Raw genomic sequence first — 27006 nt, 5'->3', positions numbered from 1 at the left:
CTTCTAAGCCAAAAGGCTTGAATTGGCTCAATGCTAACATAATTTGTGTCTATTTTTATATGAGGTATTCAATATATGAGAGCTTGTTTTTTGCTGGATCTTCTTTGTTTGGTTGCCCATTTCTTACAGGACCAGCACGAACCTTATGCAAGCTCCACCTGGGGATGTTGCTAGAAATGGCTTTGTCATGCCAGAAATGGCTCAGTCATGCCAAGAGCTTCTCACTTCAAATTGCTCGCCGTGATGATGGTTGTCATCATCACATCAAGAATCTCCCTCAGCCGTGGCTGTCCGGAACACCTGGCGGGGTGTGGGGAGATTTCCAGCATAACGATAATGTATCCTGGATGAATTACTAGCTCTAAACCAACAAGGGGAACTTACTGGGGAGGCCGTTTGCCATGGGATTTCCTTGGGCCCATTGGGAGGGGAAATGAGGTTGGAGAGCTTTCGAGAGTGAGCTTTTTATGGTGGCACATACACTCTTCCTTTTGTGCAGGATTGCTTTTAAAGAACTGGCTCGCCTATTCCATCGCAAAAGAAACTGGAGGGTAACGTTTCAGGAACAGGTGGAAAACGGCATCTTTTTATTAGTGTCTTTGAATGCTTAAACCTCACAGAAGAATTCCATTGGTTTCTCGCATCCTTTTGTGCTTCTGCTTCTGTTGCTCCATTGCATGGATCAATAATTACCCTTCAGAAGCCAGGTGTTACTGATGCAAAGCCTTGTAACGCTCACTTGCCAATCTGCAGGGCACTCATTCATTTGTGTGGCTCACGCAGCGGAAGCGACACTCACAGGGTTTTTGTTTTTTTTAAAGCTTCGGAACGAATGTCACACTTTACGGACTGCCGCCCTGATAGAGATAAAGGTCCGTGTTCCCAGTGGCAGGTCTAAGAGCCAGCTAGAACGCCCCGACAGCAACGTAGAACTGGGAATCTTATTACTGTCAGAAATGGGTATCTGAATGTCTACCAAGTGAAAGATGATCAACCCACAGTGATGTCAAAGAGAAAAGGCAGTTGAGACATCAGACAAATGGAAGTAGACTTTTCAGTCACAATTACTGTAAAGTTACGGCTAGGTAGCACAGAGAGCGATCCTATTCAGCATTCGGAAAACACCCTTTAAAAAGGAAGGGAGAAATATTCCAGTCAAATATCACTCATCATTCTCAGCTCCATCAGAAATTTAACTGCCGACCCACCTCAAGAAATTGCCTTAGTCTTACTGAACATGTTTGGAGTGCTCTCAGAATTTCTCAGGAGTTTTGCTTCAAGGGAAACCTTGGGATGTGCTGGATATTTTTGCCTTTGAGAAACTGTGATGGCATTTTCTGCTTCTTTAACTCTATAAAGTTAAACAACATCAGGACTAGGTGTCAATTCAAGGCCACTCAGGAGGCTGCCAGGAATAGAACCGGAAACTCAGAGGGACAGAGCTACCCTACATGGTGAGCTACGAAGGCTACATTCTGGAATATCCTGCTAGTCAGTAAGGGTCCCCACATACTGGGGTTGAATTTACCCACCCAGGTTGCCTCTCGTCTCCAAAAAATGACAATGAGCCCTTTCTCATGATCGCATGAAGGCAGAAGCTCTCCTTCCCTGCAGGCGATCCATCTGCTGGGTCTGGGTGGGTCAGGGAGTGGGGATCACGTGCCCAGACAGTCCTCTGCTGCCCCAGGCAGTGCAGAGGTGCAGAGGTGCGGGGGTCCGAATGTGTGGGCCTGGCCCCCAGAAATCCCACAATGCACCGCACAAGTGTGGGGTTGCCGCTGTGGCTCCCGCCAGTTCTCACAGGCAACCAAACCCTAGCCTGTTCGTGAGAACAGCCTCAATAAAGGGTTCCTGTTTAGGTCAGAAGTTTGCATGGGCAGTGATGGTCCAGAATTCCGCTTGTTTCCTGGTTTCACCTCCTCAGCTCTGACCCCTGACATGCCACCCAGCTCCTGCGTGATAGCCTCCTATGGCTCAGTCCTACTCTTTGTTCCAGAGGCGTATCTAGGGAAAATAGCGCCTAGGGCAAACACTGAAATTGCGCCCCCTGTCCAAGCATCTGACACTCATCTTTCAGATAACTTTACCATAATATCAGCTGAAAAATACAAGTCAGGCTCGTTAATCTTTTAATCTTTCAAAAACTATTTAGCAGTGGACTTAGCCAGACCAAAAAATGCTGGAAAACTACAAATTTCAGTATGCTGGGGCTCATGAAATACCCAATTACTATGTGGAGGTGTACTTGGAAAACTAAACAGAAGTGCCTGTCTAATTCTCTACTATGCATTGTAGCATCACCATTACATAAGTTTTAAAAATCAATGGAGAATTTGACTTTTCCCAGATACTCTGTAAATAATTAAAGGATATGCAGAGTAAACTGTGTCACTGCTTGGAATATATTCTAGTCTTTCAGAAAGACAGTTAAAATGAGATAAAGAGAGCAAGAAACTCCCAGTGGGCCTTAATATTAAGGATTTCAGACTGATTCAAAGACAAACTCACCATTAATAGCCATATTAGCAAGACATCACATTTAACTCACTTATCACAAGAAGCAAAGTAAGAGCAAATGAATACAATCCTAGCTCATAAGCATCAGCTCAGTATTCACAAGCCCTGATTCTCTGTACATAGTGCCAATCTGAATATGTGTACAGTGACTTATATTATATACTATTATGATTATTACCTGTAGCCCCTTCGGGGGGCTTCCTAAAGGCTGGGGGGTTTGCAAAGGTTCCTCCTCCCCCCACTGGCCTCTAGGGCCTCGCAGGGAACATTTGAGCATGTGCAGTGGCCATTTTAAAAAATCTTTTTTAAAAAAATGGCCACTGGAAAAAAAAAGGCCATCGTGCATGCTCAAATGGCCTCTGCAAGGCCTGGCAAGACCTAGGGCCTCACAGAGGCCATTTGAGCATGCACGGTGGCCATTTTGTTTTTGGCAGCCTTTTTTTTTTTTAAATTAATTTTACAAAATGGCACCCCCTTCAAGTGGTGCCCAGGGCACGTGCCCTGCCTGCCCTACCCCTAGATACGCCCCTGCTTTGTTCCAAGCCATAGCAGATATCTTCTTATCTTGATATTAGCTTCAAATGTAGTATAATCATCCCATCCAGATAACCAGAAATGTCCACTTTGCTGAACATTTGCATTGGCAGGATGCTGTCCCTGGTAGCTGTCGCTTGGCATCCTTTGACTCTGCTCTTTTGACTCTTGCCGTGCTCAGCTTATTTTTTGTTCATGCTGCCACTTGATCCAGTTACCTGCAAGCTGCCCAGTGGGTGAATGTCTATGATGTCATCTAGTCATCAAGTGATGATGTCATCAGGTGGGTCAAGTGATGATCAGGTGGGTCAAGTGATGATCAATTACGTGATTAATTAATTGATGATCAATTAAGTGGGTCAAATGATGATCAAATGGGTCAAGTGATGATGTAATCAAGTGATGATGTCATCAAATGAGTGAATGTCTATGATGTCATCAAGTCAGATATTGAATGAAATCACCCATTTGGGCCACCACAATCGACAGGGCTAAATGACAGCATGGGAAAGTGGAGGCAACTGTAGCAAGGGCAAAGCAAGAAGAGGAAAATTATGCTGGGAAGAATGTCAGGAACATAGGAAGCAGCCTTCTACCGAATCAGACCATTGGTCCATCTAGCTCAGTATTGTCTACACAGACTGGCAGAGGCATCTCCAAGGTTGCAGGCAGAGATGCCGCCAGGGAGGGAACATGAGGCTTCTGCAAGCAAGCATGCAGGTGCTCTTCCTTGAGCGTCCCCATCCCCCAAGGGAAATATCTTACAGTGCTCACATGTAGTCTCCCATTCAAGTGTAAACCAAGACAGACCCTGCTCAGCAAAGGGGGACAATTCATGCTTGCTGCCACAAGGCAAATGTGTTTCCAAGTGTCAAAAATGGCCAAAAATGTGTGGCACTTCCTAATACTCATTAAAAAAGGTGAGGAAATTAGTTTCATGCACCTTTAACTCCTTCCACGCAGCAGCTCCTTTCCCCCACTAAAATGCTTACTTCTTATATTGCCCCTTCAAGATACATTGTTTAATTGCAAAGGGAGCTCATTAGCACACTCCAAAAGGATCTTTAATTCAAAGACTTGGATTTATGTTGAGGAATTTCCTTCACACCCACTCTCTTCCCTTCCCACTTAATTCAGTTGCTGAAGCCAAATCACTCTCATTTAACTGCAATTAAGTATTTTGGTGGAAAAAAAATAGTCAAATCACTGCAGCATCCATTTGTAAAAATTGGAAGCCCTTTCCAAGCACTTCTTAAGAACTAAATACAGCAACCCCAAGCAGAGCCTTATACAGGTGTGTATGTATGTGTGGGCTCTTTCTCCCCAGTGATGAAGAAAAGGGCTACAAAAACATAGTACAATGGAAGCACGATTGGGATGATATGGCTTATTGATCTCGGGATTTCCCCCCCAAACAAGTATTTTGAGAAGCAGATGAAAACTGTGATAAACTAAAGTGCCTTTTGACATCTGGACTTGCTGCAGAGGCTCTTCCCTGCTTCTGGATAGACTGGATCTCCTTACACTATACTGACTCATGCTTCTGTAACTTCTGGGCTTGGTTACTGTAAGCTGCTCCACGTGGGGCTGCCCTTGATGACTGCTTGGAAGAAGCAAGTGGTGCAGAAGCAGGTGCTCCTCCTCCTAGCAGGAAGTGAGGTGGCATGCCATGATTCAACCTGTTTGCTAATTGCTTCTGGGTTGAATTCAAAGTCCTGGCCACTGCATCCTGCTGCCAGTGATTGTGCGGATGGCGCTGGAAACATGGTTTTCTCCCCCAGGCCAAGACTGCCACAGGAACATAGGAAGCTGCCTTATACCGAGTCAGACCATTGGTCCATCCAGCTCAGTATTGTCTACACAGACTGGTAGCAGCTTCTTCAAAGCTGCAGGCAGGAATCACTTGCAGACCTATCTAAGAGATGCCAGGGAGGGAACTTTGAACCTTCTGCATGCAAGCATGCAGGTGCTCTTCCCAGAGAAGCCCCACCCCCTAAGAGGAATATCTTATCACGCATGTAGCCTCCCATCCAAATGCAAACCAAGGCAGACCCTGCTTAGCAAAGGGGGACAATTCATGCTTGTTCCCACAAGACCAGCTCTCTCTCTCTTTTTTTCTCTTGAACCTTTTGGCATCAAAGCTTTGCACAACATGAACTCCAAAGTGGATGTCAGGGTTCACCTGTAGTCTAAAGCATGGTTTCTTAACCTTGGGCCCCCAGCTGTTGTTGGACTACAACTGCCATCATCCTCAGCCACAAAGGCCATTTTTTGGGATGAAGGGAGTTGTAGACCAACAACATCTGGGGGCCCAAGTTTAAGAAAACCTGGTCTAAACATCGAGATGGGGCCATAGTTCAATGGCAGAGCATCTGCATTGCGTGCAGAAGATCAATGCTTCAGTCCCTGACAGCATCTCCAGGTAGAGCTGGGCAAGTCTCCTGCCTGAAACTTTGGACAACTGTTGCCAGTCAGTGTAGACAAAACCAAACTAGATGGGCTAACAGGCTGACTCAGTATCAGAGGCGTAACTAGGGAAAACGGCACCCGGGGCAAGCACTGAAATTGTGCCCCCCCCGCTGCGTCTCCCCCGCTGCCCCCCCAACATACATCTGACTGACACACATGTTTCAGAAAACTTTTATTTTAAAAATTTTAAAAATTACAAAAATTACCAAAAATTTCAAAATGCACTACATACTTAGGTTTTTCCTCACAACAACCCTGTGAAGTTGGCTTGTATCTCAAACATCAGAATTATGATGCAATGATGATTATTATGATTATGATGCCCCTCCCTCACGCCCTGGTTCTGTTCCTGACTTTCCCTTGTGAGTGACTGTATTTTAACAAAACGAAAACCAAGGACTCCAAAGTAATTCTAGGGACTAGGGTGATAGTGCTAAAGACTCCTTATTCTCCCGCTGTTAAAGAAAGACTCCCCTTTTCCAAAACAGTGTGCTATTTACACCAGAAAAGGTTTCAAATGGAGGGGGAAGCATTTATGCATTTATGCTTTGTTTTATGTTACGATTTCAAAGTTAGAAAAACTATAAAAGGGCCATTTTAGAGAAAATATGCACTGCCTTAGTTGTAAATCCTGCTTTTTTGAGATTCCCTGCAATTGAATAAAGCGATAATATACACCTTTGCTATTTAAATTGGTTGGAGAGTATTTATGACAATAAAAAATGAAATGGCATTTTAGATGCAACATTGGTTGCCTAAGACCACTCATATTTAACTAATCTTCATCACATTGACAAAAAGAGCAATTAAAATTAAAATCCATGACTAAAACCAAACCACTTTGGGGTTGTTTTTAATGAAAGGTGGTATATAAATTTAACAATAAATGTTTAGAAGTATATACTTTCACCCCCTGCCCAACCTACAATTAATTCCAGCTTATTTTCAAAGGGCTTCAAGTTTTATTTACAAATTGCTTGGCAGCACCAATGTTTAAGTAATCGCTGATTGCTCCTAATGATAGTTTTACTTATTGTTACATTTATATACCACAAAACATTCTCTGTTCATCTGATTTTCAGTCTGGTTAATTAAATCGGTGGAGGTTTAGACTTTCCTGATGGCCTGAAACAGCTAATCCATTTTGATGATGACATATAATTAAATTAGCTTGCATTACATAGTGAAAAACTCCAGGAAGGGAGAGATGGGGGGGATGTGGAACCCAAGGTTCCACATCCCCCCATATCCCCCTCCCTGAACCTTTTCAGTTAAAACATGGTTAGATTATAGGGGAGGAAGGACTTGAATGAGCAAAAAGGGGAACTGGTTTGGGCATTCAGGAAGTTGTTCAGAAGAGGGAGTTGTTCAGGAAGTTTGCTCTGGTGCGTGTCCTCCTCTCGACGAATGCGCAACTGGTGGCGGGGCGGCGGGGCGCGCCGGGGAGTGAGAGTCAGAGACTTGGACTACAAAGACGCCGCGGCACCCAGTGCTGGATGAGCAATGCCAATGTGGGGGGGGCGTGCCGGGACTGTGGGAGGCGGACTGCGCTGCAAAAAAACCCAACACCACAAAAAAACAGCAACAAATTTTTTTTTTCCAGCAAATCAGCGGGGGCACTTTTTGCCGCCCCCTGCCAAGTGGCGCCCGGGGCACATGCCCCCCCTGCCCCCCCTATAGTTACGCCTATGCTCAGTATAAGACAGCTTCTTAAGTCCCTGATTTGGTAATCAAAGGGCGCTACATCTGGAGGCGGATTTGGCCCAAGGATTGCTGGCTCCTGACTCTTACCCCCTGACACAGAACGTTCCCCGATGGTTGGCTTCACTTTTTTCTAAAATCAGTCAGTCGAGGATTTAGGTACATCACGGTGACATCTCCCACTATTAGGTAAAAGTGTGATGGATGACAGAAGCCGCACCTGCAAACAAGGCTTCTCACCCGTTGTCACTGCCAATCACACTTACCATCTGTCTTCTGTTTATCTAGTGCGGCTCTGTCAGTCCTCGCTCATATCGGTTCATTTTCTTATCACTGAAGAACCTCTTAATGTTTTCTCCGCAGACGCCCCAAAAGGTATTGGAATGCCAAAGCAGATGAGGGGGAGGGAGGTAATGTACCAAGCCCAGCACTTCCAGAATTGTAACTCATATATATTTTTAAATATATGACACACGCACACCCTCCGAGCCTAAAACCCTGCTGTTAGGAGCTAAAAGCCAGTTAAACTAATTTCTTCTAAGGTTCGTTCTGTTCCCATTAATGAGAACTTTATTGCAAGGAGTTGGCTCGTTCCACCCACACCCTGTCTTCTCCGAACTGCCGAGAGTCTCTGCTTTCTAAAAAGGGACAATAATTCTGGCTCAAACGACAGCTTCATTTAGGCAATGCAATCGTAACAACAAAGTACCAAGACACACAGTCTTTTTTTTTTATTTTTTTTTTGGCAGCAATTGCAGGGACTGCATTTAAATATTCAAGGCATCCATCGTTGTAGTCTTCTTCCAAACTCATTCCCGAACACCAATACATCGCTCTTTTGCTTCATCAAAACAAGGACAGAAGGGGAAATAGGATCACCGGCAACATTCCACCTAAACGAACGTAGTTGTTGCTTTTAGTTAGCTCAGCTGCTAACTGAGCAAAGAGGCACTTTTTAAAAGTGGTGATCCTCTTTATCTAGCAGAGGGAGAGCAACTGGCCCTATCCGTCCCCAGCACAACATCCTTCCAGTGGCTGTTGCTGGTTTCTGTCTTACATATCTTTTTTAGACTGTGAGCCCTTTGGGGGAACAGGGAGCCATTTTATTTATTTATATCTATGCTACCTAATGGAGCAGCGGAAAAGTAACTTGCCTAGGAAGCGAGAGGTTGCCAGTTCGAATCCCCGCTGATATGTTCTCCAGACTATGGGAAACACCAATATCAGGCAGCAGCAATATAGGAAGATGCTAAAAGGCGTCATCTCATACTGCGCGGGAGATGGCAATGGTCAACCCCTCCTGTATTCTACCAAAGACAAGCAGAGGGCTCTGTGGGCGCCAGGAGTCAACACCGACTCGATGGCGCTACTTTACTTTAAACTGCTTTGGGGACATTTGTTGAAAAGTGGTATATAAATATTTGTCATATTTATATTAGTAGTGTAGTGCAAATTAAAAATCAGGAGCTTTCAAATGCCTTTGGGCCAAACAGCTGAGGCGATCTGAGGCTGCACCACACATTCGATGAGGAATGGAGCCTCATGAATTACAAGGAATGCCTGTATATACTGTGGTTTTATTATGCAGCTTTCAAACCAATCATCAGCTGCCTTAGGGACCTCTGGACCAATAAGGGGACCAACAAACCATACAGACATCTGAGGCACAAACTGTACTGCAAAAATGCTGACCACACAGCATCCTTCCTTGGCACAGGGAACACCCTCCAACCTAAGCCCGCAGATTTTCTGACGCTGGGCATCGTGCACCCCAGCCAACAGCCACAGTTCCTCTTGGCCCTCCAAGGCACATCCAGCCTTCGTTTGTCAGCTGTTCTTTCCTGCTTTCCCAAATACAAGGTAGTCCTCCTAATTTATTACGTTAAACAAGGACAGCAATTAGTTATCAGGCCAAGGAAGGATCTGTCAGAATGCCTTGGCATTTTCCCAACAACGTCCAGATTCCCTGCACCTGCCAGGCGATCGGCAATTATTCTACGGCAGGATGTTTCTTTATGGTACACAGGGGATCTCAGGGTTGGAAGAGTAATTGGGAATAAAAAAAACAACCACCAAAAAAACAGTGCTTGGCCCAAACCCTTCCTCTGCTTGCACTAGGGAAAACAATCTTTGGAGAAAATGGAGGACGCTCACCGATTTGTTGACTTGTAACCTCCAGAGGGAGAAGAAGACACACAAGAGAAAGGGCAGAGCTATAATTGGGCAGATGGGCTCACAGACCCCGATCCGTCCACCTCCTGGGAGCCGCCTGGTTTGCCCCTCCCCCGAGCTCTGGCAGCCTCATTTCCCTGCCAGCTCCGTTGTTGGCTGGGTATCTTTTTTGTTCTTTCCCTTGCGCCTATGCACTTTGTCCCCCAAACGAAACACTCCCGCCCAGAAGTGGTGAGAAAGGAAAGGGAAGGAAAGATTTTGCCATCAAGTCGGTGTCGACTCCTGGCGACCACAGAGCCATGTGGTTTTCTTGCTAGAATATAGGAGGGGTTGACCATTGCCTTCTCCCGCACAGTCTGAGATGATGCCTTTCAGTATCTTCCCATGTCGCTGCTGCCTGATGTATGTGCCCCACCTAACCCCAAGAGGAACATTCCAAAGCAGAATATTCAGACAAAATCTTCAAGACCAGGCCGGTCCATTTGGGAGCGTACGATCCTCCAGGTCCATTCCGGCAAGGTAGGCCTCACCCCAAACCAGACACACACACTTCCTTAAGCAGGCAGTGCATTTTCCTCAATACAGTATTGTCACTCATGTTGCAGTTTTATGAAACTTCAGCCCGGCACGTAGCTAGGGGAGAGGGGGCTGGTGTTCACCCCACTCCCTGGTGGCCCCTCGCATGTGCCAGCCGTATCCCTGCATGTGATATCACACACATGGGGGCATGGGCAGCACCCAGAAAAGCCAGCATGGCTCTCCAGAGCTCATTGCCTTCATTGTTGGCTGGATATTTCCTTCCTTGAGAACGAGGAAATCCCCAGCAGGCAACGAAGCCAGCTGGGAGTGAGGCCAGGCAGCTCGGGGAGGGGTGAGTGCCTGCTTTCAGGAGCTGGGCGGCTCGGGTTCTTTGAACCCGTCCGCCCAATTACAGCTCCACTCCTGACTTCACCATGGGGTTCTTGCCGTGAAGCACAGAGAGACAAACAAACAATGCCCTCCACATGGCTGCCTGACCGGCTAGGAAGCCGTGCAGCTCCTATTCCCTGGAGCTGGGTGCAATGATCCAATCCCCGTTCCCTCCCACAAGCCTTCTCAGTGACTAACTGGAGAGCAACACACAAAACAATACAGCGCACAGCAAAGGCATCCATCCATCCCGAGGCGCTGAGCACAGAGGCCTGTTTGTGCATTGGGAAAGGGTGTATCATTGACTCCGTGGATGAGCTTCGCTGCGTGACTGCTCTCCCCAAGTCAGGCTCCGCTGCCAGAGAATCATGCCCGTCGCACACTGAACAAAGGCTCCCTGCCCGAACGCATCGGAGCCCAACAGCTATTAGCCAAGCTCAAAGCAACAGCTACTCTCTCCTCCCTGTGGACATTGTCCAAAATCATTTCTCAAGAAACTCATTTCGATATAAACCCCAAGAACGGCAGCGGATTGTGTCTGCTTCCAAACGTTCATAATAAATAATGACATTTTTATTCTACCCTTCCTCCAAGAAACAGAAGGTGCCAGACATCAAGAATAGGAAACCTTCAGCTTTGTAAAATACACTCCCCCCCCCACCCTTTACTAAGGAAGAAAGGTTTTACTAATGCCAGCTAACTGAGCAAAGAGGCACCATTTAAAAGTGCTGATTCTCTTTATTGAGCAGGGGGAGAGCAACTGGCCCTCTCCACCCCCAGCACAGCATCCCTCCAGTGGCTGTTGCTGCGGTCTACTTAATGTTGCTTTTTAGATTGTGAGCCCTTTGGGGGCCATCTTATTTATTATTTATTTTTCTATGTAAACCACTGAGAACTTTTGTTGAAATGGCATATAAATATTCCTCATAGTACCAAAGGCCTATGAAATCCGCAATCAAAGCCAGGTGCAACACAACAAGTCCACCGTGATGGATAAAACTCTTCCCTCTTCACACAGCCCCCACTATCAGAGTGAATGGTGGGGAGAGGCAGTGACGGACGGGTCAGGATCAGGGACCTTCAAGCCTTTTGCGCAGCTCTACATGGTTTCAGCAGCAAATTTTTGAAAGCCTCAATGGGGCAACGGTTCTAGCCTATTTCAAAGCTTCAAGAATGCCTGGCATTCTTAGGTCGAGTTCATAGAGCTTACCTTAAGCCTAAATATTACTACACACACACACACACACACACACACACACACACACACACACACACACACACACACACACACACTTACCCTAAATATTACTAAATATTATTGCCCTAAGCCTAAATATTACTGGCCGTGGTAATAAGTATTAGAATTTTTACGCAGCGTTCTTCTGAAGTGGGATTGATTGATTTCTTTCATGCTTTCAATGGGTCTTCTTAAAAAGACCTCATTCTGTGATCAGGCTGGGAGTTACCTTGCTGGGCCTGCCACGCTCGGAACCATTAGCCTCAGTCTGAAGACAAAGCATGCCCTTCATCCTCAGGCACACAGGAGACCCCTGAGGACCTGCGTGAGTTCTCGTAGAGGCCCTCCAAGGCCTCAGATAATCAGGCAAGGGTCCTCTAAGACCCAGAGAGGCTGTTGTCACAAGCAGCAAAGCCTGGGCTTGGCTGCCCACGAAAAACACCGGGATCCATATGGTTTCCGGCAGTGCCATGGCACCAAGCTCAGCACCAATGCCCAGCTCTTAGCTGAAGTTAAGGGCACAGACGCTCCAACTTGGCTGCCAGGATTGTTTGTCAGCGTGGGCTACTTGCAGCTCGCGGTGTCACGGAGATGGGGGCCTAGAGTGCCCATCACCTGGGAGAATCCCAGGGTGTGCTCGGTGCACTGTGGGATACCCAGAGGCCAGGATAATGAGTCCTGGCCTCAGAGTGTTCTGCGCTGCCTTCACTGAACATAGGGACATAGGAAGCTGCCATACACTGAGTCAGACCATAGGTCCACCTAGCTCAGTATGGTCAACACTAACTGGCAGTGGCTTCTCCAAGGTTGCAGGCAGGAATCTCTCTCAGCCCTATCTTGGAGAAGCCAGGGAGGGAACTTTGAATCTTCTGCTCTTCCCAGAGTGGCTCCATCCCCTGAGGGGAATCTCTTACAGTGCTGACACTTCTAGTCTCCCATTCATATGCAACCAGGGTGGACCCTGCTTAGCTAAGGGGACAAGTCATGCTTGCTACCACCAGACCAGCTCTCCTCTCTAGACTGCATGTGTGGGAGCATGTGCGAGCATGTGCGAGCACGCTTCATGCTACCACCAAGCAAAGGATGATTGTGTCAGGGGAAGGCAAGTTTGTGAAGCCTCCCGCCCACCTGGTAGTTCATGTGAATGACCCCAGAGCCTTTCTTAGAGAAGGGGTAGAGACAGTTCATTCTGTCTAGGCAGCAGCCCATAAAAACCCGCAGTCTCCTCCAAGCCGCTGCTGAAGCAACATCGCTTGCATGTTGCCCTATCCAGCTTTGGTGTCCCCGTTGAGCATTGGCCAAAGTTCTAACTCCTTTGCCTGGGAGCCATCCAAGGTCTGCGTCCCCCCAGGATCCCTGCCTCGGCAGAGACCCCGGCTCTGCCGAGTTATGCATTTTGATTCCTTTGGTGTACTTTTCCACTGCACATTTCACCCAGTAGGATAAAAGGCTGGTATGCAGGCCATCTTGTTGGAAAGGCAGCAGAAGAGTAATGTCAATCAAATATGTGAAATTTTGTTCCAGTAAATAGGAAAATAGGAAGCTGCCTTATAGTGAATCAGACCATCTTGCTCAGTATTGTCTACATTGACCAGCAGCACCCCTCCAAGGTTACAGACAGGAGTCTCTCCCAGCCCTATCTGGAGCTGCCAGGACTGAAAGATGCTCTTCCACTGAATTATGGCCCCGTCCCCTAAGGCAGGGCTGCATGACTTCAGGCCTCCTGCGGATGTTGAACTACAATTCCCAGCATCCACAGCCATGGCAGCCAATAGTCAGGGACGATGGGAGTTGTAGTCTGAAAACAGCTGGAGGGCCAAAGCTGTGCAGCCCTGCCCTAAGGGGAATATCTTATGGTGCTCATGTGTAGTCTCCCATCCAAAGGCAAACCAAGGTGGATCCTGCTTAGCAAAGAGGACAATCCATACAGTCTTCCCTTGCCAATCACTAGAGCTCCGTTTTGGCAAAACCTTGCTGTTGGCAAATCCGCGGTTGGTGAGGCATTAAAGTCTATGGGAAACAGGGGGTTAGGGGAACCACTACCACAAAAAGACCTAAAAATGGGGGGGGGGGGATACACAAAAATGCTTTTTAAAAAATCACCAAAAACCCTGTAATTTTTGGTGACGCCAAGAATCACCAAGAAGAATGAGCAGATAAAACCTCTGGACAGTTTTTGAAACCCCCCCCCCCGGAAATCACCCAAAGGCATTTTAAATTGGCAAGGGACTGCAAGGTCAGCAAGGGTCACCAAGACGAATGAACAGATCAAAACTCTGAAGCCCCCAAAATCTCTGAAACCCCTCCAAAATCATGAAAAAAAACCCCTCACCAAACACAGATACTCAGGTCGCAGTTGGCAAGACCTGTCACAATTTCCCATTCGCATATACTCAAAACCGCAGGAGAGGAGAGCTGGTCTGGTGGTAGCAAGCATGACTTGTCCCCTTAAGCTAAGCAGGGTCTGCCCTGGTTGCATATGAATGGGAGACTTGATGTGTGAGGTCTGCAAGGTATTCTCCTCAGGGGATGGAGCCACTCTGGGAAGAGCATCTAGGCTCCAAGTTCCCTCCCTGGCAGCTTCTCCAAGATAGGGCTGAGAGAGATTCCTGCCTGCAACATTGGAGAAGCCACTACCAGTTTGTGAAGACAATACTGAACTAGATGGACCAATGGTCTGACTCAGTATATGGCAGCTTTCTATGTTCCTATGTAAACTATGCTTGGCAAGAGATGAGTGTACTTGTGACCACCAGACATCTCTCCTCACTGTATCTGCCATAGAAGCCCATTCCCAGTCCAGAAAAGAAAAGAACAATTGAGTTTTCCATTTGGTGTGGGAAACATTTCTTGGACTTTTTTTGGGTGAGGGGGAATGTGCTGCTGCCTGGCGGGTAAGTGAGTCCACTGGCCTTAACAAGGGCCACCCCCTAGCTGTCTGATCAGGGGAGAAGATTGCTCAGGCATCCGCTGAAGGCACGAGTGGCCAGGTGGCTCCCGAGGAGGGAAGGCCAGGTTTGGCCACTGTGGCCAGAACACCGAGGAGGTGCCGCTTGAGGACATCAGTGGCACACCTCCTGGAGCAGGGAGGGGGCTGGGCAAGGGAGGAGAGGCAAGAGGGATACTGCAGCATGTTCCCATTTGATGGGGGCAATAAAAAGAGGCAGGGGACCAATGAAGGGTGGCTGGGGCTGTGGGGCTTGCACAGGCTTGTATGAAAGGAGGCTGGCTGATGAGGAGGGAGAAGAAGGTGAGAGAGGGTCACAGGCCTCCAGAGAGGGGATGCGACCAAGATCAAAAGCAGAACCAAGAGACTCTGGGCGATATTACAAGACCAGGGTGACGAACAACCCCCTCCCCTGGGTATTCGGAGACTTTCGAAACTCCAAAGACTTGCCTTGAAGCCGGAGGGTGGCCAGACCTTTCGGACAGCTGCTTGAGGTCTTGGTGACGTTGCCATTGCAAGATGATGCAGGAGGGAGAATGCATCCATGGGTGTCCTCGGGAGTCAGTGGCTGACAAGAAAAGATTTGCTTCTAAGTGTAGGAACTAAAGAACACACTTATTTGCTTCTAAGTGTGGGAACCCGTCGCTAGAGAACCGTGGCAGTGGAGGTTGGGGAGGGACACTCAGAAGCTCCCGTGGAGTGGATCACAGCTCCTCTTCACGGCTCCTCTTCACCATCACTCCGAATGCCGGAGCTTGGAATTGCTTTGTCTAGCGTGATGGCGTTTCTCCTGAAGGGCCGACGTCTTCACCTTTCAAGAGGTTTGTTTCTCTCCTCTCTCCGAGAAGCAGAAGCAGCTACGTTACTCAATCCCTCGGCAGAACAACCTGTCAGGTCTTACTCTGAACCTTCCGTTTCTCTCCTGCTGATGCCAGACGGATGAAAAGAACTGTAGAGCCAACAGCTAGAAGCCCACCACCCCCACCCACACACGCAACCAACACAGGTCTACTTTGGAGATGGATTCTTCTTACAGGGATAAGGAGGGGTGTACACCAAACCGGTTTGCTGAACCGAATCGAACTGGGCATGTTTGGTTTTGCGCACACTCCGGAACACCCCCCGGTTTGGCTCTAATTCGAGCCAGTTCGGGGTTTTGAAAGTTTAGAAAAATTTTAAGGACTCATCACCTCAGGGGTGTGGGTGATGAGTCCCCCCCTCAGTCCCCCCCGACTGTCCCCCCCGGCAGTCCCCCCTCCCCCCACCAGCCTCCCCCAGTCTTGAAACAGGCTGTTTTCAGCCCGTTGTGGGCCTCTGTGTAGTGGTGGCAGCCATTTTGGAGGCCGCTGTGCATGCGCAATGGGCACCTGCATGACTGGAAGTAAGACTCCTACTTCCTTCTGTGTCGTTTAGGCACACACACACTTTCTCCCAGGTAGCTCATTAGACAAAGCCCCGATTGCAGCAGCCACAATTTCAGGACCACGAGGCTCCCAAATGAGGCCCCACAGCCCTCGACACAAATATACTGGCTTGTTGTGTGGCAAAACCCAGATTTACTCAGCCAAGGCAGCCAAACTGAGAAAGTTTACCATGAACAGAATTATGGATTTTAAGGTCTGCACTATACATTAAAGACCAGTGTCCAAACTGCTTAAATGTCATTATCCCCGAACAAGGAGCACCTCCATCAAAGACATCTCACAATTTTCACAATTCCAAAATTCCCAGAGTGCTTTGGGGGAAGCTATTGAAGACCTATCTTCTTTTTGCTCTCACTGTGGACAGTTTTGTGAGTCCGAGGGATGGTATGAAAGAGTTGTCACCATTCATGCCATGTAGGATCATCCTACCATTGCAGCGTTTCGACTATTGGAATGCCTGTTCAACCAGTGGTGACATTAGAGGGGAGCAATGCTTACTCCAGACAATTATACCTATATAAATGGCGGGGAAGTAACTTGCCTAGGAAGCAAGAGGTTGCTGGTTCGAATCCCCATTGGTATGTTTCTCAGAATATGGGAAACTCCTATATTTATCAGCAGTGATAAAGGAAGATGCTGAGAAGGCAATGGGGAACCCCTCCTGTATTCTACCAAGAAAACCACATGGCTCTGTGGTTGCCAGGAGTCGACACTGACTCGATGGCACAACTTTACTTTAATCGGGAAAAGCGTCAGCTCTTTAACCAGTGTCTGCCTCCAACCTGCACCTCGAATGTGTCCCTCTTCTTCCAGGCTCAATTTTTCAAACTGAAAAATGGGAGCACTGACTGTTCCCACAATGTGACTATGAAAACAAATAGGACATTAAAGAGAGCAATATTCCTCCCCAAATGCTGGAAGAGAGCCTATGAAGGAAAGAGCGTGGGCTAAGTAGATGGCGTGTATGGAAGACGACTCCCCAGGGTTTAAGAGATACCTCTTAAGAGATAGCCTACAAGGGATCCAAGCAATGGGCCTGGCTAGGGATTCACCTATCAAGAAACAGAGCAAGGAACTTCATGATTTACTGTGATCTGAAAGGGAGCTAGGAGGGGAGAAGGAATGGGGAGCCTGGAGGGGCCCCAGCTCCCCACTCTTCCATTCTTCACAATAAGTTTTAAAAAATGGGAGTTGATTCAGTGGGACTCTGCTTTTCCTCAGCCCTTTGGCACATCAGGCTCTTTCGCCAACCATGAAAAACTAATGCTGAACTCTCGCAGCGGTTCAACAGACTCTGGGGAGGAATCAGCTCCGCACTGCGAAAGCCAGTGAGCCATGAGGAAATCTGCTCTTCCCCCCATCCCTGTCACCGGATTGTGGGCACTTGTCTTGAGCGGCAGCAGGACTCTGTGTCCATGCTGATGATTCGAGGCCGAGGGCTGCTGGCAAAAAGGCTTTCACCATTGCTTTTGCTCCAATGGTCCGGAAATCAAGGCTCGAACAGATGGAATGCATAGGCTGTCCAGGTCAAGAGGTGAATGGGAACAGCCAGGCAAAGTGATCACGAGGGAGCACACTCTCCGTTGTGACTTAATGGCATGCTGGCATATGTCAGGCAGGAAAGGACCCGCATCCTGCAGAAAGGGTTTCTTGTGGTGGCAAGCATGATTTGTCCCCTTTGCTAAGCAGGGTCTGCTCTGGTTTGCATTCGAATGGGAGACTACATGTGTGAGCACTGTAAGATATTTCCCCTAAGGAATGGGGCCACTCTGGGAAGAGCATCTGTGTGTTTGCATGCAGAAGGTTCCAAGTTCTCTCCCTGGAAGCATCCCCAAGAGAAGGCTGAGAGAGACTCCTGCCTGCAACCTTGGAGAAGCCACTGCCAGTCTGTGTAGACAATACTGAGCTAGATAGACCAATGGTTTGACTCAGTATAAGGCAACTTCGTATAGCTCAGTGGTAGGCAGTGTTCCCTCTAACAGGGATTCCTGGATGTTGACTACAACTCCCAAAATCCCCAGTTGGAATGACTTTTGCTTGGAGGTCATGGGAGTTGTAGTCAGCAACATCTGGGAATCCCTGTTAGAGACGCACACTGGTGATAGGGCATCTCCTTTGCATAGAGAAGGTCCTGGGTTCAGCATCTCACAGGTAGGGATGGGAAAGACTCCTGGCCTGAAACATTGGGGAGCCACTCCCAGCCACCGTTCCCTCTAAGGCGTGCGCACATGCACGCCCTCAGAAGTTCTTGGATGTCTGCTCAGTTCATTTCAGATCCCGCTCAGGTTGAATCAGGACGGCCCAGTTCTGAATGCAGGTGTGCACACACTGCCTTGATACCGCTGCCCAGAACAAAACTCATTCCACACAGAGATGGAAAAAGATTAGAGGGACCACTGCTCCCAGTCTGTGTAGACCAGGCCTGAGCTAAACGGATCAATGGTCTGACTTGGTCGAAGGCAGCTTTATATGTTCCTATCTTTGATTTCCCTACATCCACCATTGGGTTAAAAAAACTGGGCCTCTTCTGAACAAGAAAAACAGGATACTGACGAAAACGTCCCTGATCCTCTTATTGAACTTCAGTAAATGACCGTGTGTTTTGGCTTCTATATTCACGCATTACATGGCAACCAACTGCTTCTCTTGCAAACAAAGCTGAACAATGCTTCTCTAACCTTGTTTGTCTGTTGTTCTGCTGAAAGCTTCCCTGAAATCTGTTTGCTTGGCGCCTGGGGGGGTGCATTCGCGGGGACAGCTAGGGAGCCATCTCCGCTTGTTTGTGCAACAGGGTGATGAAACGGAAGGCACGTTGGCTTTTATTAGGTGCCCTCCGTGCAAAGTGCTGCACGGAGGAGTACTTACTGGGGGGCAAGTCCTCACAATAGCCTCACATACAGCCGTACGTTTCAGCAGCTGGACCAGCAGCTGGACTATGACTGGAAGTGCCTCCAGTTCCGCTGTTCTGAGCACTGCACCGACATGCTTCTTTTTTAGGACGCACATCATGCACAGTAACTGAGAATCTTCAGAAGTTAAGCTGAATAATGCCATTGGCCGTTAGAACGGCACTGTCTTGATATCACGGCAAATGCTTCCTTCCTATGAACTCCCCCCGCTCATCACCGCCAGCCTAAGTGTAGCAAAGCTGTGTTCAATCACCATTTGGAAAAGCTCCAGCACTGTGAAAAGCAAGAATGGGATGTAAGAAGCTGCTTAATACTGAGTCAGACCATCGGCCCATCGAGCTCAATATTGTCTACTCTGACTGGCAGCGGCTTTCCTAGGTTTCGGGCAGGATTGAACCTGGGATTTTGTGTGTGCAAGGCACATAGATACTCTACCACTGAGCAAGAACCCCATCCCCCAAACGTTAGGAGAAACCCCCCTGCTTGGGGCACCTTGTTTGCCACAAGCTCCACCCACAAAACCCTCAGGCAACAGCTGGAGAATTGTACCTGGGAGGAGCTGTGGTAGAGTGCATGCCTTGTATTCAGGAGGCTCTAGGCTGGAGATGTAGCCATTGCTCAGTGGACGGGCATCTGCCTGATTGCATGCAGAAGGTCCCAGATTCACTCCCTGGCAGCATCTCCAGGTAGGGCTGGGAGAGTCTCCTGCCTGAAACCTGGGAGAGCCACTGCCAGTCAGTGTAGACAATACTGAGTTAGATGGACCAAGGCTCTGACTTGGTATAGACGTCCCTACGTTCCTATGGCAGAATTCACTGACACTACTGATTTCTTTAACCTTTTCCCCACAAAGCCCCCTTCGGTATTTGGGTTTGAATAACTGCTCTTTTCCAAATGACTGTGCATGCTAAACACTGATTTCATGCCTCCCTCCTGGCCCAGATACCTGACTTGCAAGGCACGGCCATGTATCAACTTACAATCCAGCTCCCTATAGGGCTGTGAAGTTGCAATCTGAGATCCTTCAGCCTGTATCTTTAAAACTACCAAGAAGGAGGAGACCCAGTGGCCATGATTACTGCATGCCATCCATCAGATTGTTTCAATTATCAAGCAACATTGCATGTCAGTACTGCCACATGCTTTCTACACCCGCTATCGAACACTGCCGTCTTTGAAACACTTCAATCAAACATCAGGTATGGCAATCAAACATCATTGGATGTCCAGATCCCAAGGACTTGGTGAATCATCCACAGATAATCATGAACGGAGAGCTTGTGGGGATCATATTCACCTGTGCTTTATACTGAGCCCGTTTCCTTACCTCAATGTGAACTGGTCCTCTGTTGAGTTTTTTGCGATGGACACCACGAAGGTCAGAACATCCCCTTGCTTGACAGTCTTTGGTATATACTGGATAGCAATGTTACTATCCAAGTTCATTTCCCGCAAGGAAGGGCTGCCCCGTGTCTGGTAAAGGAAAACGCTACCAATCCTCTGCAAGGGTGGCCCCGATTCATCAATATCATTGCGTCCAGGTCTGATCCCATTGTTTTTCCTTGGGTCCTCCTTGGTGCAATCCTCCTTCTCATCCCCCGGCTGGATGGCATAGTAAAGTTCCACTGGACTGCCTTCTGATTGGTTCAGCAGTTTCTTACGGCCAGCAACCACCGTGGGTGGGTTAAACCAGCTGGGAAGGAGATCCAGTTCGGCCACGCACAATCCCAGATCCCCCTTCAGCCGACAGCTGCCTCGGACTTCCCTCGTCTCTCGGAAAGCAAAGACCCTCAAGCAAGGCAACCTCTCAGCAACACTGTAATCATCCCAGTCTCTCCCGACAATATAGAAGAGAATCTGGACTTTGGGCCTGTTGGGGTAGATCTTGGTGTTCATGATGTATGCCTTCAGCTTCCAGTTGAAGGAGAACTTGGGGGCCATTGACCCAAAGGGGTTGGAAGGGGACAGAAAGTCCTGGGGAACCACTTGCTCAATTGAAAAGGGCCCATAGGTGGCATTCAGGATGGGAGGCCTCTTGGATTTATAGACTAGGAAGGACTCCACTCGTGACTGCAGGCTAGAGTTCCTCATAATATCCTGGTTGGCTTCTTTGAGGAAGAAGGAGACGTCCGCATTGTGGATGCGGTAGCTAACGGGCAGGTACGTCGGCAGCAAGGAAAATCTCTGGATGCTCTCCAAGATCCCTCTGCTCTCCGTCACTGGCAAAAGAAGAAGAAGAAGAGAGAGAGAGTTTAAATGCCTGAATGCCGTTATTTATGTATTTTAAATCTTTATATCACGCCCCACCAGTATGATGCTCAGGGTGGCTCGCAGAGACAGTAGAACATAAAATGGTACAAAATTAATAACATTCCATTAAAAACTAGACTCAAAATCAGAGCCACAAATCGAAAACATGCTGGAACAGACACAGAATAAAAACTAAAATGGGTTTTCCATTGTTTCTTAAAAACCCAGAGGGAGAGCACACAGCGAAGCTTATCTGGGAGGGCATTCCAAAGCCGAAGGGATGCAACTGAATAGACGTTGTGCCCCTGCCAACCAGATCTTTAAAATATATGTCTTTAAAAGTCAGCATTCTTGGGAAATAGATTTTACAGGAGACATAGGGCAGAAACGGGTCTAGGTAGACATGACAGCTGTAACCACTCTATGTTCCCTTCCTACTGGTAATATTTCCTACACCGCACCACATGATACAGTGAGGACATAATGCATTTACCTACTCCCCACAGCCTGTGGAAGGAGGAACCTGCAAAGAGTCCTGTGGGACATACAACACAGCACTGGATAAGGGCCACAGAGCGTGAGCTTCAAATACTTGCTGTGCCATTGCTCACCAGGTGACCTGGAGACCTCTTCTTCAGCATAAGCAATCTCTCAGGTAACCCCATGCAAACCGCCACAAATTTATTGCAGGAATGGTGTGTGTGTGTGTGTGTGTGTGTGTGTGTGTGTGTGTGTGTGTGTGAGAGAGAGAGAGAGAGAGAGAGAGAGAGAGAGAGAGAGAGAGAGAGAGAGAGAGAGAGAGAAGTGAAATGAGGACAAGGTCATGTCTAATTGTCGATGGCACGTTAGTCAAGTGAGCTAATGAGTCCCCCCACCACCCTGTACAAACTCCAGATGGAGCATTTTATCATTCTCAACCCAACAGTTTTCAATCCCACAGTAAGTTCTTCAAGTTTGGGTTCAAGAGGCCCCATTCCTCTTTGGTTTGGTAGCACTTGCTTCCCTGTCCCACCTCCCAAAGACCTTAAGGGTATGCATGGGACCAGACCATTTTAATCCTCAAAATTAGACTAACAGACTAATGAACAGACTAACAGACTTCTCCAGAGACAGCCCCCAAACTATACATAGAAACAAGCATCCTACCCTCCTTCCCAACCTGTGCACCCTCCAAGTTTTTGGTCATGTGAGTGATCAAGGTAGGAGGTGGAATTGTGGGCTAAGTCCCAGCTGGGTAGGACGGTTTATCCTCCTATCCCATTCAGAAGCTGGGGATGGAATCTGGGTAGGACACACTTGTCCTACCCATCTGAGGTTCAGCAGATCATCCCCCCCTTATACTTAGATTTTTACTTGCACATGACCAAGGATGAGGGGCACACACAGTTCCCCAAAGTGGGTAGGATGCTTGTCCTTCCCACTTAACAAGCTAGAGTCTGTCCCAATCACATATAAAATGGGGAGGGGCTGATTTCTTTAGAGCGAACGTGGAGTACATGTGCTCAACCCTCCATCTGCAGCTTACCAGGAGAGCTGCTCTTGTGGTAGGAAGCATGAATTGCCCCCTTTGCTAAGCAGGGTACACCCTGATTTCCATTAGAATGGGAGAGCACATGTGAGCACAGTAAGACATTCCCCTTAGAGGAGGAGGCTGCATGTTTGCATCCAGAAGGTTCCACCTGGCATCTCTAAAATGGGGCTAAGATAGACTCCAGGCCTGTAACCTTGGAGAAGCTGCTGCCAGTCTGGGTAGACAACATTGAGCTAGATGGACCAAAGGTCTGACTCAGTATAAGGCAGCTTCCTGATCCTCAACATTCTGAACCCATAGGGGCTTTCTTCCTCCATCAACCAAGCTCCGATATCATAAGTAAGCTTTGCTGGGAGAAGCTATGGAAACAAACAATGAGAAGTATTCAGCTCTTCTTAATCCATGTGCTCCATTTGCCCTAAAACCTGGATCCTTCCATCCATCACTTCAACAGTGATTGGGGTCTATCTGGCTTTAAATTAACAGGCCATGCTATCATCACCACTTGTTTGACCCAGTGACAGTATTTGAACATGGATCTCCTTCAGTCTAGGAGCGTGTGAGCCAGCTTGGATTGAGGCACGCTCAAGTTGGAGCTGCATGGGTTCAGGTCGAACCAAACTGGGCCTAGTTCAGTCTGAGACTGAACTGAACCGGACCCAGTTCGACCTGGTTCTGGTCCGAGTGTGCATGGAACTGAACCAATTTTTCTGGTTCTATGTACATCCCTACTTCAGTCTGAGAGCCAGACTAGATGAGATGCTCAGAGATCCATGATGTGGATCATCCATACAATCCCACCTGGCAAAGGAGGCTGACCTTGGCCCTGATTGTAGAATGCTGATTCTGTCTCTTCTTCAGAAACCAAGTGCCAGGAAGTCATTCTGGTGAGTCTTTTTGAAGGTCTCCTTTGCCATGTCATGTTTGAAGCTCTTTTAATAAGCCATTCCCCCTGTTTTTCCCCCAACAAGGAACTGACAGATGCTGACATGATCTGGAACGGCAGGGAATACTTAACAGCAAGGCACACAAACTGGGGAAGTGAAAACCAATAACCAGCCAGTAGAATTTTCAAAGCAAAATCTACTGTGGGTCAAGAGGGACTTCTCTACTAAAACACTAGTCAACACAACTCATCTTGTAATTAGGACTATATATTTACTGAAGGGGGAACTACCCTCCTACAAAATGCAGCATATTCTAAAGGCAGAGCTTCCATTGCTGAGCTGCCAATGCAGGGGGGCCAGGGGGAGAGCTGGTCTTGTGGTCGCAAGCATGTATTGTCCCCTCTGCTAAGCAGGGTCCACCCTGGTTTGCATTTGAATGGGAGACGTGTGAACTCTGTAAGATTCCTCTTCGGGGATGGGGCTGCTCTGGGGAAAGCACCTGCATGCAGAAGATCCCATGTTCCCTCCCTGGCATCTCCAGATAGGGCTGAGGGAGACTCCCTCCTGCAAAACTGGAGAAGCCGCTGCCAGTCTCTGGATAGACAATACTGAGCTAGATGGACCAATGGTCTGGCTTGGTATAAAGCCGCTCCCTATGTTCCATCCACCACCAACACCGGGGCAGGGTGATAATTGGCTAGACGGGTTCAAAGAACATGAGCCACCCTGATCCTGGAAGCTGCCGGGCTCACCCCTCATTCCCAGATGGCATCGTTATCAACAGTGTCTTTTCTTTGTTCTCTCCCATACTCGGAGGGAAGGAGTGAATGAAGAAAACACACAGTCAGAACTTCGTCGTCAGCTGGGAATGAGCTCCAGAGGGCTGTGCTGGCCCTTCCAGGTGCTGGCCACACCCCCTGCCCTAGCTAGGCGCTTGACTATACCACTTTTCAACACAAGTTTCCACTCCGAAATAGAAGTTTCCAAAGCACTGGGGGGGGGGGGCGCGGCGGCGGGATGTGCTACCATAAAGAATACTGAGCTAGACAGCAGGGTGGATTTGATTTAAATCAAACTGATTTAAATCACGATTTAAATCACTAGCAGGGTGGATAAAAATAAAAAAAAATCTGATTTAAATAAAAAAATCTGATTTAAATCAAAAAAATTGGTTTTTTTATTTAAATCGGATTTTTTTGATTTAAATCGAATTTTTTTTATTTTTATCCACCCTGCTAGTGATTTAAATCGTGATTTAAATCGTGATTTAAATCAGTTTGATTTAAATCAAATCCACCCTGCTAGACAGTGACCCAAATAGCTCATCACAACTCAGGAGATCAATGAGACACAGAGAAAGCAAGTCACGGGAAAATACCCAGTCCTGTAGGCATCACAGAATAGCAAAGTCTTCACTCAACAGCAGAAGGAAAGCAAGGTGGGGGCCATGAGGACCTTCAGTGAGAGCGAAGTCCGAGATTTGAGAGCCACCACTAAAAAGGCCCTGCTCCTTAAAGATGCTCCCTCCGCTCAGAAAACCAGCTGGAGCAGGGTCTCAGATGACCCTGAGTTGCCTCCCTCCATGCTACAGGTTCTGTTGGTGGGGTATCATCCTGGGGTAGGAGTATACCACCGGTCCATATTGCCTACAGTGACTGGCAGGTGCTCTCTGGGGTTTTAGACAGGAGCTGTGAAATAACAGGCAAGGGCCTGAACCTGGGACCAGCTGCATCCCAAGCAGATGCTCTGCCATCGAGCTACAGACCTGGCCTCATTATGCACCGCGCAAAGAACTTTCTTTGGTCTGTTCTGATTCTCCTGCCAATTAGTTTCATGGAATGATGACCCAGGGTTGTAGTGTTATGGGAGAGAGAGCGGGGGAAAAAAAAAAATCTCTATGCACAGTAGGGAGGAAAGTGATAAGTTTGCAAACTTCTAGCGTGCCTTGCCTATTTAAGGAAAAAAAAAAGCCTCAAACGTGTTAAATGTTTAACTTAGGTGCTCTGCATCCAGGATGATTTTGGTTGCTCCTTTCTGCCTCTTTGCGATATGGCAACTGAAATGTTTTCGGATGTCAAATCCTGCTGCTATAGAGCAAACATTGGTCAGCTATCCACAGCACATTCAGACTGAAGCTTGTTGATGGAAACCACAGGGGGAAACCAATGAGAACTGGGATGGGTGGGCATATCCCCTCGACTCCGATGGCAGGCTCATTTCTTCCCCTTGTTCACTGCTTACAGATTCCACTCTCGTCCAGTGCTTCTCCTTGCAGCCTGATGAAATGCTGTTAGAGACAAATGGGCACTGAGGCTGCAACTTTCCAGAGGCGAGGCACAAGTGGTGGCCCAATTCCTGAGCATTTCGTCTTTTAATTCATCTCTCCCATTAAGCCCAACTCCATCCCCACCACCACCACCTCCTCCTCCTCGAGTTCCCGGGTGGCATTCCATTCCATTCCATTCCATTCTGATTTCAGGATTTCAGATAAACAGAATGTGAAGTGCCTCTTTCCCCCCCACAAAGGGTTTGCACTTAATGTTTAATTAGAAGTGGTCTGTGGGCAAGACAGGGGGCCCTGCTTTCTCTTCCGATTTCATGGCGCTCGGTTCTTTCCCAAACGGCATGGCCCTTCCAAAGAGTTCGTAAATCGGAAGTTGTTTTTCTGCTTGGAAGGGAGGGAGAGATCTGTCTGGAAACACGCAGGCAGTGAGGGCAGCTGGATTGACCAGACTGGCTGGTCCTCTTGCTGTGATGCTTCTCCTCTAACCGGAGAGGAAATGCCGCGTGCTGAATTTCAATTGAATCCTGCTGGAAGCTGCCAGCAGCTTTTCCGAAACAGCCCACAGACCAGAATTTTCAAACCGTTTTGCATTTTGCCCGGAGAAGCCGCAGCATCAGTAAAGCAAACACACACCATGACCCTGCACCGCCACGTTCACCAAAGTCTGGATCACCATATGGATTTTAACTGGGGGGGGATGCATAAGAGAGTTCCAGAGGGCAGCATAATATATATATATATATACTTTTAAAGAAAAAGAAAGGCAACCAGCGATTATCTAAAGCTTGCTTGGTCCTATAAAAGCCATGCTTCTCTCTTCTCACCACCCACCCAGTTTCGGTTTTAAAAACAAATAAGTTGCTACATCGCGTTTTGCACTCCCTGCGTGAAGCAAAGTTAGGGGCAGAGTTCCAGGCAGATGTAGGTGGGAGAGGGCTACTGTCTTCACCCCCTGCTGGAGGGTTTCCCAAAGGCATACGATTGGCCACTGTGGGATGCAGGATGCTGGACTAGATGAACCTTTGGCCCGATCCAGTGGGGCTCTTGTGATCTTAGCCATGATCATAGAATAGAACATCCATATCCAGAGACAGTCTACCTCTGGATGCCAATTGCTGAGGGGCAACGTGAGAGGAGGGCTGATGCCTTCCTGCACTTCTTGGGGGGCATCCTGGTGCAGTTTCCCAGTGGCCCAGTGCCACGGTAGGAAACAGGACACTGGGCCAAAGGAGTTT

At 47.9% G+C, this 27006-nt stretch overlaps 1 protein-coding gene across 3 annotated transcripts in view; it reads right to left on the bottom strand.

The window, feature by feature from the left end:
- Positions 1-27006, bottom strand: part of LOC128338087 (transmembrane protein 132D-like) — a 438162-nt gene that overhangs the window by 232501 nt on the left and 178655 nt on the right. For 2 of the 3 annotated variants that reach the window (XM_053280000.1, XM_053279999.1), the window contains exon 2: positions 20147-21038. In XM_053280000.1, the coding sequence (XP_053135975.1) occupies positions 20147-20910 (764 nt within the window). In that variant the 5' untranslated portion in view covers positions 20911-21038. Of the gene's footprint in view, positions 1-7487; positions 7551-20146; positions 21039-27006 lie in introns of those variants that run through there. The other variant, XM_053280001.1, reaches the window with a different exon arrangement.

The sequence above is a fragment of the Hemicordylus capensis genome, chromosome 15 (genome assembly GCF_027244095.1).
Source record: "Hemicordylus capensis ecotype Gifberg chromosome 15, rHemCap1.1.pri, whole genome shotgun sequence".
Taxonomy (NCBI): domain Eukaryota; kingdom Metazoa; phylum Chordata; class Lepidosauria; order Squamata; family Cordylidae; genus Hemicordylus; species Hemicordylus capensis.
This window is presented reverse-complemented; position numbering and strand designations above follow the sequence as displayed.